The following is a 12,106-nucleotide window of genomic DNA, read 5'->3' on the forward strand; positions in this document are numbered from 1 at the left end:
GTGATGCAAAAAGCTTAATGCTTCACAAGGTGCTCAGCAAAACACTCATATGTGAGCAAAACCAAGCTAGACAGAAAGGAGCTGCACATTTTTCTGTGAAGTGCTGGATTATTGCAGAAGGAAAACTAATTTGCTTAATGATTAGTAAGGAAAACCACAACCCAAACCAAACCCCAACATAATAACAAATCTCTATGGAGAAAGGGAATTGTTTCTCTGTTAACTACTTGAAGACAAAGCACTGGAAGAAAAATGTCCAGTTCCAATAATGTCATAACCTGATTACAGCCTGCACAGAAGAGCTAAAACACTTGCAGAACAATGAGTAAGAAATTAAGTTTTAAATTGAGTGCTGGCCCTATCTGGTGTCACTTCTTTATATTCCAGCAGAAAGGACACTGCTGAGCTCATTTCGCATACAGCAGCCCAGGATGCCTGGGTACAGACATCATTTAGTCATCTCGTGCTTGTTTCTCCCCATTACTTTCTCTGGGAGGAATAACAAATCTAGAAATGTGACTGCACTTTGTTTTATTACGGTATTGATTTTTCTGCAAAGGGAAAGTGCATTTATCCCCCAGGTCTGTGTGCTGGCAAGAAAGGGTTAACAAAATGTTTATCACAAAGCTGGCTTCAGAGTTGAAAGTAATGTGATCAGTAATGAATTTTGTGTTACATTAGGTTGTATAAATGGACAGACAAGCGCAGACAACAAGTGGCCAGGAGTCGGGGCTAATCTAATGATGTAAAAATAGAGACAGCACCAATTATACTTGGGGCCAGCTCAGAGCTCCTGCAGGGACTGCAAATGAATAGGTACAAATCAAATTACTGACTAATAGACGCACTACAAGAGAGGGCAGTCAATGCTAAATACATTAGGGCCTTGTGACCTCTCTGCTCTGAACAGCAGAATCCTAAATTTGACTTAAAAAAAAAATAAAATCAAAGGAACTCTTGTTCATTTAAGGAGAGAAACAGAACAATGTTATTTGCAAAATGATTTGAAACACTTAGATATTTTTTGTTTTGTTCCCCTACAACCATGCTATGTGCGTAACCCTTGGAAACCTGACAGAGAGTTTGCTTTTGTAGCAAGGAGAAATAGCCTTTGTGCAGAAGTTGAGACCTGAGAACAATACAGTCATGTTACATACCAAAACATTTCAAAGCCATGTGCCTCTTTGTGGTGATGTTTTTTACTGCTACTTCACCGGCTGTTTCTGTATCAAAAATAAAATATTTCTTAAAAAGTGCCTTGATTTAATAAGAAGAAAGAGACAAGGAATCTCCCCAAACCACGAGCGAGAAGAAATAAGCACAGCCGACCAACTTGCTATCAAACAGCAGAAAGTCAGAGTCGTCTCTCAGCATCAGCGAGCCCCTCAGAACCACCAGCAGGTATTTTCCACAAGCAGCAATGAACCTGAATTCACACCAGACATCTGTGGAATCGACATTCCCTCCCCCTCCCACTAAAAGGACGTAGGACCCAGGGGAAATCCCACCTCAAGCCCTGAGCCGGGTGCTGGGCCGCAGTGGGGACTGAATGCCCTCTGGCCCCGAGAGCCCCACAGTGGGGCAGGGCAGGAGGAGCCCTTGGTGCCTTTGCTGCTGCACCTTGCACGCAGGAAACAAGCAACAAAAGCACATCGAGATGTGTGCAGTGCAAACGCTGCTCTTCTCATCTGGCACTTCAAAAATGGCGGCTCCTCAAGAGCCCTGAAGTTTCATTTTTGTTTTTTTTTTTTTAAAGAGTCTCATCCAAATAAACCTTTTGTAGGAAGAACATTGAGCTCTTAGACTTAATTGAGGGGGTAATTTAATCTCTGACCCTGGGATGAATATTCCAAAAGTTCAAAGGCTGCTTTTAGCATCGATGTTATTTGATATGCCACTGTGTTTGCTGCCTGAGCTGATTTTGCATTGAACCTATGCAGAAATCTCTTTGCAGAAATGCTTTTCAAAAGGAAAACCAATTGATCTGTGCTCTTGTATTCCCCACATCTGAGTTAGGACCGACACCAACTGAAGGGAGAGAAGGGAAAAAAACCTTAGAAAGACTAGAAGGAAGAGGAAAGAAAAGAGGAAGAAAGGAAGGAAGGAAGGAAAAGCACCAAATGAAGCTCCTGCTTGCCAAGCTTGGAGATGCCAGGAGCTGCGTGAGGCTCTGGGCCGTGGTGACCATCTGAGGGACAGCCACAGCTCGGCCCTGCGTGGCTGCCGGGAGCCAGAGCGGCCGGAACGCGGCTCCTGGTGCTCGGACGGGCATTCCCTACCAGCAACTCTAATTAGCTCCACTTACTTACACCCCATTAATCAGGTTAAAGAGTTTGCTTCAACATATGAGCCTCCTTCATTGCATTAGGAGTTTGTTGATGACATCTGGAAGGAATCCAGAAGGTTCCTACGCAGGGCCTGCGCAGGGCTCTGCTGCGCTCACACCTCCGCTGCCGCTGCCGTGCCACTGCTGGTAGCTGACACTGTTTCCAGGGGTTTTGAAAGTGAAAATAAATAGGTTTTGTTGCTGCTGTTTCTTTTTTTTTTTTTCCCCAAAGTAAAATAAAGGGCTTGAAAGACTTTGCTTTTCATGTTGTAGAGAGTCTTTGGCTCTTGTGGGTTTTATTCATCACAATGGTGCCACAGTTGCATCTTTCCCTGTTCAGAACCAGTAGCATGGGTTGTGAGATGCAAAACTTGAGTGTTCCTGGTAGAAAAAGCAGAGGCTGACAGTTGCAGCAGCACAAGCATTGCACTCAAAGTCTGCAGCATTGCCTGTCCTGACAGTAACCTGCACAGTGATGTTTACTTATTGTATGTATGAAAATTCTCCATAGGAAACACGGGTGTTGTGTGAAGCCTCCTGAAGAATAAATCTACCCTGCTGTCACTGTGCTGTGAGCTTCGTAGTAATAAGCCTGGGAAGATGTAGGGAATGGGTTTGGATTTGCTAAGCCATGTGACAGTGGAGCACACCCAGAGGAGCACAGTGGAGCTTGAGGGAGCACCTCTCCTTAGGGCCACAGCTGCAGTTTCATGCTCCATTCTGCTGCTCGGCAGCCAGGGAGTTCAGATCCACTGCTTTTCTTTAAGGCCAGCCTACGCCTAAAGTGGATGTGGTCAAAGACTTCATGAATTTGGGTTCTTGGGATGTACACAGACCTTCCCAAGCTACACCTCTATGGGAAGAAACCACACCAGCAGCACGGTGCAAGAGGAATCTGTCTTGTCAGGTTCAGCACAGAAATGGGGCTGCAGAACTCGTCCTCCATGGGTGTAGTTCAGAACACATCCTCTCCACCAGACTGTAAAGGCCTGGCCCCATGTTACAGCTGATTTTCAGTACTGTGCCTAGAGATGACCACAGTACATTTGAAAGTGTAAGAAATGTACTTGTTGAAGGACTACATAAGAGAATTTACTGATTATGGCATTTCTGGGCTCCTGGACTGGAGATTTCTGTGTGTCCAGTTTGAGAACTGCCCCTTGGAAGCACAGTTTCATAAATCACAATACTAGCTTTGCTTTTGTTATTGAAAATGCAGTGTGGAGCTCCAGCACATACTCAGAAACTATACTGCAAATGTAAACATGCAGCTGCTTGAAAACAAAGCTTTGCAAGCAAGAGGTCACTGACCACTAACATTTGGTGAGTAGATTTTCAATTATTTTTTTTTCAGTTAGAGTTTGGCAGAAAGTGAAACAGCAAAAACATATTTTTGCATCTTTGCCAACTTATGCCTCCTTTGGAATTAAATGTGTATCCAGGCTGACAGCTTATGTACAGCAGACTCCACTTAAGATAGACATGGGTCGTCTGGATAATTGCATAACATGGAGCAAAGCTGGTTTCCCAATCAAGTCAACTAGCTGGATGACTGGAGTTATCATTTAGGTCAGAAGGAAAGTAGACTTTTTGGGGGTCATTTTCCAGACCTGATTCTTCTCCCATCCACACTCCGACAGCCCTTGGCAACTAGCCGGAGTCAGGGATGGGAAGGACCTGTCAGGCCATCTAATTCCCCTTCCTTGCAAAGGCTGCATTATGACTCACGCTTTTTGTGTCCTCCAGCTTGATGTTTCCTATATAACCAACTTTTGGGTGATTTCTGCCACAGCCAGTAGCTTGGGCCGCTGAACCAGTGTGGTGTTGCTGATCCAGCTTTGCAATGCAATGGGGTAGGTAAGGAACAAAGATACCATTAATATCTGCTTCCCAAAGTGGTCTGGGTACTATGAGCATGCGCTTCCTCTGCACTACTGCTGCATATCAGCCCTGATTACTATATAAATCTACGTGTCAGCTATGTCCTAACAGTTAAGGCATTAAAAGAATCTATTTATCTCTTGCCACTAAGTGCATGTCAGGCTCAGCTGAGCACTTGATAAAGTCTCAGTGTCCATCCAATTGCCCATTTTTTCTTTGTCCACACTGTGGACCTGAGCACTAAGCAAGCATGTACTTTCACATTCAGAGTTAGATATTTAACTATGTTTCAGTTCAAAAAAGACTTTGTAAATTCCACTAATGTGTTTAAGGTCTAAAAAGAGTTAAAGGAGCAGAAATAAGGGTTAAAGGCATGCTTAACTCCAAGCTACAGTAAGTCATTTTAGGATAATTAGAGTGAGGTTCATAAATTACATAATTTTGAGTCCAATGCAGAAATGTAATTACTGTCTTTGGAAGCAGTACCAACACAGAAATCAACTACCAACAAGCAAATTTATGGCATCCTCTCTGCTGAGCTCCTTGCTATCGTTTCACTGAGGTGAGTGGGTGGAAGGGAATCCAAAGGAGGAAGAGCTGGGCCAGAAAACAGAATGTTTTCCGAAGATAAATTCAATTCAGCCTATGCTTGTAAGTGATTTGGGGGAAGTTAAAACTATCCTACTTGCTAGGAGCCAACAAAGACACCTCTTCTTTGCAGCAGGGGTAACGTACCTCCGAACTTATCTTTTCCCATTTATTAAGCAGCAGACAGATGCTAGCGCTTTAATGCGATCCCCAGTTTGACAAACGGCCGCTGGCAGCCTGCCGGGAGTGCAGTCACGCATGTTGCATGAGCAACAGTCGACTCCCTGAGCAAGTGCAGCTTTCCAGGTATCAGCAGAGCAGGAGAGTACTTTTTATGGGCATCTGGTTAAGAAGAACAGTTCAAGAGCTGCTAGGGAATGGAAGTGGAAAGGGCATGGGAGTTCACAGCCTTATCACTAGGTTTCCTCGGCTGCACTGAGTCACCACATGCCCATATCCTAAGAATAATGTGCGTTAGTGACAGAGAGAATCCCACAGCAGGCAGAAGAACACAGAGCATAACGGCAGCGTGAGCAGGGCAGTGGGATGGGGTGAGCTGGGTCAGTGCTCATGTTACTACTGTGCGATGGTGATTACATTTGCTGCTTTGAGATGGCATCTATCCTACACTCATGATGAGGATTTATGTGTCTAAAGCAATAGCAGGGGGAAATCTTAGCTGATTGATGGCATCTCTGCAGACAGTCCCCTTCTGTCTTTACACCTGCAGTATTCTGAGCTTACAACAAAGAAGTTGGCACTCACTGGTGTCAGCTGACTTGCACTGGTGAAAATGGAAGGAAAATACAGGAAGGAAAATACCCTGACAAAGTCCTTGTTTTGCAGTGTAATATAAAGTTTCTGGGGCAGTCAGTAACCTCAACTTGTCACATCTAGATAGCTTCAGTTTCCAGAGAAATTATTCCCTTCACCTTTCCCCTCAGGTACCCAACCCGAGGGGAGCCAATCCATCTGAGGAAGTTCATTCTGCTCACAGTATGGGTCACTAAGTGATGAAATAAGTGCATTTCTCCATTTGCACAGCCTGGTTTTCCATCTTCACAGCCCTCTGAAAACAGGAGCCTCTTAAACTCCACACCTGCAATGTGAGGCATCTCTATTCCCACTACAGTGATGGAGCAACCATGGGCATGTTCAGTGCCTTGTGCAAGGCAGCAAACTACTGAGAACATGCACCAGATTTGTAACCAAGACCCATACTTAGTGCTCAGTTCAACCTTTCTGTTAATACTGAATCTTAAACCATCCCATGACTGCATCTTTTTCAGCAGTAGCACTACAGAGGAAAGAGTTTGAGAAATGACAAGCTGGGGTAGAAAGGGTGATCTGCACCCCACGGCAGCTTGCTTATTGCTGCCTGCACCTACATGCAGGGACTTCAACTGCTGATTTTCAATCTCCTCCAGTCAGTGGGAGGTGGTAGCAGTGTGGTGACCTGCTACGATTCTGTGAGCTGCAAAGTGAGGGACAAGCCCTGATGGGAAAGCCCTTGAGCCTCTTCCAGCTGGAGCAGCGCAGAGCTAAGAGTGCTCACAGCAGGGCAAGGAAGAGCAACTTCTGCCCTACGCAGCCTCTCTGTGATGTCAGGAGGTTGGCACAGCCCTACATTACTGCTTGAGTTCCTCCTTCCCTCCTTCCCAGGCAGTGTGCCAAAAGAGTGACAAGTGAGCTGGCAGCTGACGTTAGAAGCCACCATCGCTGTGAGCTGCTGGTCACAACACAAACGGTGCACACATCAAAGATGGGCCTAGACCTTTTACTAGAGGGCATTTTTAACACAAGTCAAAATTAATGGAGACAATAAAACCACAACAACTGAGCTTTCACATTTCTGAACATCTCCTACCGCTGGGCCCCTTCTGAGCAGCATAATCTCTGACGTGCCATTCCATTTACTTAAACAGATGATATAATTTATCAATATAATGGACACTGATGAAGATGGATTAATTTGGATTACGGAACCAGTTTCACAACGGCTCTATTCAGGACACAAAATTAGGATGTGTGCAATTATGACATTGTTTGGATCAGCGTGGGCAAGGGCAGCAATCTGCACGGAGCCTGGCGACGCTCCTGTGTTGGCTGGGGAGGGAGGAGCATCCTCATCACCACAGCAGGGCCAGGGAGCTTAAAGCCAGCATTTTATTTCACGTCCCTTTAGGCCTCCCTGACTACATTTATGTGACCTAGCAGCGGCTTCTGACTTTTCTCACACCGAGACCCCCGTAAAGTCAGAGGTAGAGCGCAGAGGAAAAAGAGAAGCAAAGCTTAAAATAAAAATAAAAATCACCATTGGGTGAGATGTACGTGATCTCTGATCACACCTCTTCTTTGTACCTGTTCCTGATCCCACTATGTCCCTGCTGGGGGATTCGCACATCGCATCGGCCAGGCGCTCCCGGAGGCCCTCGTCAGTGTGCTCCATGGAAGACATGTGACGGAGACCGAAGTTCTCGGGCCAGCTCCCGCACACCTCCAGCAGGGTCACGCTCCGGTCAAAGGCACCTTCAACAAACAAATGGGAGATGTTCGGGAGACCCTGGGACCACAGCACTTCCATCTATAATACTTATGGCATTTGAAAGAAAGAAGGTCTCGCGTTTGGAGTTCCTGAAAAGCTAATTTTGGCATGTTAGTTAAAATGTTGGCGTTAACAGCACCGGAGGAGCAAGCAGGGACCCAGGTACGTGGAAGCTTTAAGCAAAAATGTTAAATCGCAAACACAGACAGTTCTGGTCTCTTGATAGCGAGAGCTGGGAAAAGCTCCCAACCAGCATAATGACCCCACCAGCACTCCAACCGGTCACTGCAATCAGAACAATGACCCCAATGCAAATGGCAAGAGAATCAGGAATTGTAAAAAAACCTGCAGAGGTTATTAAGTACTTTAGACAAGTAGAAATCAGTCTGAAAGTTGATTTGTCTTTCACTGCTTTGCTGTCCAGCACCTTCCCCTGTGCTCCGCTGGCCACAAATTGCAGTTTCTGTCCCATTCTTGCTCTTGTGCAGAGTTGCACCGGTGAGGGAAAGGCAACCAGCCTGCTTGCTTTGTTTGGTGCCTGAGGTATAGATACTGAAGGAAAACAGCGAGCCCTGCTTTCAGCCTGGCTGTGCGGATTTTCTATCCCTGCACTGGGAAATGTTACCTGAAACTGGAGCTAACAGAGACCCTTTCATCAGCAGAGCTTTACCAGGATTCTGGCTACGATGGAGTGCACGCACCTACAGAGACACTGAAAGGAACCCTTTGGCTTACAGTTATTACCTCATTCACAGCAGTATAAGATGCTCTGCCGAATGCAAAGATTAGATTCTGAATTCAAGATCACTTCAAAGTACAAATTAAAATCATTCTGCTTTGTTGTACAGCAAGTCTTTTGCGGAGGCTTCTGAAGCCATTCCCACTTGGAGCAAGGCTGCAGTCAGGCTTTGTTGCTTCAAGCACATACCGTTTACCCCACTATTAAGTAACTGAATACGCAGTATTTATTGTGCCTGGTTTCTGCCAGCCTGCAGAGGGGAAAAAAAAATGCAAATGCCAATGTTTCTCAAAGTTAAAAGTACATGAAACACGTCCTTGTTATCAGGCCTTTGGTTTTCCCCTTTGATCAGCCGTCAGAAACTATCTACACTTGTGCTCTGTGACTGTACAGCTTCACAGCACACTCTCTGCCACTGACAGGTGGTAATAGAAAGGGTGAGAGACCGAGCCCTGCGGCAGGCGTCCCTTCCTCTGATAACGTCCAAAGTACCGGGTGATAACCGTTAGTAAACACTCGGGCAGCCGGTTAATCCATACATCAGCAAAGAGGGGCAGATAATTCTGAACTCTAATGGCACGGACAAAAGCACAAGGGCTGGCATCCAGGGATTTATATGGGCTGCAATGGTGACTTCTGGCTCCTGAATTTCATCAGCGCGCACAGCTTTGATTTATCTCCCTGCCTGGCTGCAGAGTAGATTCCTGGCACTAGAAAACCATCAACACTGAAATGGACCTCTACAAAATGGGACCGTGGCTCTCGTGAGATACACGCACTTGAACTCTGGATGAATCCCAGTTTGAACTGAGAGGAGGAATGACCAAATATTTCAACTTTTAATGGGTCTTTGGATTTATAAGGTTACTTCAGTCTCCTAATTTGTTTAAAGGCAAGGGTTCTTGAAGCTTGTTTGAGAAAATGCAGCGAGGAGGCTAAGTAATTTCTATTATGTCTGAGTCTCTGCAACATTTCCACGTTGTCAGCCATCCTTGCTGCAGGAGGAAAAGCAAAATGTGGTCTTTTTTGAAGCCTCCTTTTTCAAGTCATCCTTCATAGGGATTTGAGACCCCAAGACCCCGCTCTGCTCATACCTCAGGAGCCTGCTGATTCTGGGTGCTCTCCATAAGGCTGTTCATGTGCCCTCCTGCCTATCGGGGGCTTCTAACTCCGCTCCCCACACCCGGCAGGGCAGTGATGAGCTCACACTGCTGTGCCAGAAACACCGATGAGAAATCTCTTCTCTGCTGGGGTCTGCTCTTATTTTGAAAGTGAGAAATGGGAGCATTTCTGCTCCTATAAGCAGACATATGAATAATAAGGCAAATGGCTTTTGAAGCTCTGCCAAGCTGACTGCATACGTGTACAAGGAGAAACTTCGGAGAGTGCTGGTCTCTGGTTCCAGAGATACTTGAGTGAGAGCAAAGGAGACAAGTGTAGCGTTACCTCTGCAATCAGGGCCAGGAGCTGCCAAAACTTCTTAGCAGCAACGTGTGAGGTGCAAGTGTTAATGTAGATGCAGGTTGGAGGGATTAACTGCACAGAAAGCTTTCTTGTAAAAAACCGAAAGGCTGCTGACGCTCGGGTTTTTATCTTCCCTCCCTTTGCACTCCCTTTCCGTGTTACGAGCACAGGTCTGGCAGCATCATTCCCATCTGGGTGTCCTGTCACAATTCCCCAACTTGCTGCGGGGAGAAAGGGACTTTGCTCAGAGCAGGCAGGTCCCACACAGCACCAAGCACTGCCTCTGTGCCCCTCCTATGTAAAAAAAAAAAAAAAAAAGAAAAGAAAAGCAACACAAAAATCTGTTTTGGGAAAAATGAGGCTGATTAGGAGAGCTTTTCCTATGTTTTTTGCTGCTGCACCGACAGTCGGCAGAAGTATCAGAGAGAAATCATTTTTATCATTCTGATTCATCCTGGGTATTTTTACACCTTGGGAAATTCTCCTGCCAAGTGCCTGAAACCGCAGACGGGCTGGTTACTCCCCAGAGCCTCTGGGTGCTTTGTCCTACATACATCACTACCACCAGCACAAGGGCTAATGGTATTAAACTTAAACTGATAGTGGCTAACCCTATCTTTGCTATTTATTAAATTGTAATCTCTCTCTGGCTGCCTCGCTCTCCCTTTGTCAGTCCCAGCATCTCAGCTGATAACGTATCAAATTTCTCATCGTCGGCCAGAGGGAAGTGTACAAATCAGTCTCAGGGCAGCGTCCCTCTCCCCAAATCCCACTGCTGCAGACCTGGGATTACAAAGGCTGAAGGGAGGCAGGTGGCTGCAGGTACATCCCCGACCAACTGCTGAACCCCTACAGCCAGCCATGGGTGCACGACCCCGCTGTGTGACAGCTGGCTGGCAGAAGTGCTGCCCCCAAAACTGGCACCTGATGGTGGAGCCAGTTCCACCCGCAAGCAGCAATTTGTGCAGAAACAACTCGAAGCAAATCAGGTGCTACTGTAGTCAAGCAGCTACTTGTGAAATCCTGGTGAAACCTCACTGAAGTCCCTGAAAAAAAATGGCACCGACTAAATGTGTGTGAGTGCTTCAGCCCACGGCGCGGTGCTTTCAGGCTGGCAGGATGTTTCCTTCTCTCCTTATTTACTGAAGTTGAAATTGGGTGGAAATGAAGAGCATCGGCAGCTCTGTGCCATGCCCCCTGCCTCCCAGACCCACTGCACTACAAACACAAACCAACGTCAAACCAAACGAAAGGGAACAAGCAGAAACCTTGGCTTAAACATTTAGGTCAAAAGTGCTCTGTGTTGCAATCCTGGCGTGTTTAGCTTTCCCTTGCCCCAAACACTCCTAGCTGATCCTACTCCATACACAAAACTTTCCCATTAAAACCCATTTCCTCCCAGTACCAATCTCCCACCCATGTCCTCCCACTGATGTCGGCCTCCCAGCAGAGCTGCTCTGAATGCAGCAGTGCAGGATTGGGCCCTGCATCCTTCTGCCCAACACGCCTCACGTTGTCCTCATGGCAGAGGCTCTGCCATCACTCATACCAAATTACCTTGCTTAGAAGCACAGGATTTGTCTTTCACATTGCAATTGTTTCAAGGCTTTTAATAGAAAAGGAAAATAAATTCTACAGAAGGAAAGAAAAACACCCCAGCCTTGGAAGCGTCCCTTTGTTTCACAGCTAGCTTTAGCGACAGAGGCTGAGAAAACCAGGTTATTTTCTCCTTCGAAAAATCTACTCCTAAGAAGTATTTTTACAAAAGATTTTAATGCCTCTAGTATGTTATTTTTCTAAGTCAAAACAGCCAAGCTAAATCTTTCACCATAGCGCTTTAATTCGAAAGCCAGGGGAAATTTTTTTCATTAAACCTCTGGACGGCTTTGTTTAAAGTATGAAATCAAGTAGCTCCATTTCCTGTCTTCTGAGGAACAGTAAATCAAAAAGAGAACGTTCTCCAAAAATACAGTAATGGTTCTATTAAAGAGCTTGACAGTTTTGAGCCTCACCTTGCATATTGCAACATAGGTGTGAGCAAAAATAACTGAGTAAACAGCAAAGGAAACGATCTGTCCATTTTAAGCAGTGGAAGATGCATCCAAGAAGATGTAGGCTGGGTGCTGCTGTGCTGGATGTGGAGGAGCAGAGGGGATGCACTGAGCTGCCCAGCGCCGCCTCAGCTGCGAGCGAGAGCCCTACGGGATGTTAGAAACCAAGCATGGAAACTCCTTGCCCAGAGCAGTGAGTCAAATTATAACAGCCCATTTAAATATGAGTGGCTGAACTTTCCTACAAGGTTTGCCAACTTGCTTCCATGCCGTAAGTTTGTTACTGCGGGGGGGAATGCCACGGAGCACTGCCTGGGAGCTGCACAGATCCCCTCCCTGGCTGCGGTGGGAAGGGATGCTCAGACCTGCAGTGCCCTGTGCTGCTGCCCACGCTCTGTGCTGATCCCTGCTGGGCAGGGCACGTCCCAGCTGGCGACTGCAACAACTCAGCCATGTCCAGCTGTGAACAGAGGTGTGTGTGCTGACCGCTGCCCCTGGACACGATGGCAGGA

General features: G+C 46.3%; 1 protein-coding gene across 10 annotated transcripts in view; it reads right to left on the reverse strand.

Annotated features, from left to right (window-relative positions):
• Nucleotides 1-12,106, reverse strand: part of BCAS3 (BCAS3 microtubule associated cell migration factor) — a 301,702-nt gene that overhangs the window by 10,305 nt on the left and 279,291 nt on the right. For 3 of the 10 annotated variants that reach the window (XM_042879722.1, XM_042879723.1, XM_042879721.1), the window contains 2 exons: nucleotides 7,157-7,324; nucleotides 1,158-1,223 (listed from right to left, as the gene is read on the reverse strand). The exons of 1 other annotated variant lie outside the window; for it this stretch is intronic. In XM_042879722.1, the coding sequence (XP_042735656.1) occupies nucleotides 1,158-1,223; nucleotides 7,157-7,324 (234 nt within the window). Of the gene's footprint in view, nucleotides 1-1,157; nucleotides 1,224-7,109; nucleotides 7,325-12,106 lie in introns of all 10 variants that reach the window. 6 more of the 10 variants (XM_042879725.1, XM_042879724.1, XM_042879730.1 and 3 more) reach the window with 4 other exon arrangements.

Source organism: Lagopus leucura, unplaced genomic scaffold, assembly GCF_019238085.1.
Source record: "Lagopus leucura isolate 7727_CA_CO unplaced genomic scaffold, USGS_WTPT01 Super-Scaffold_100024, whole genome shotgun sequence".
Lineage (NCBI taxonomy): Eukaryota > Metazoa > Chordata > Aves > Galliformes > Phasianidae > Lagopus > Lagopus leucura.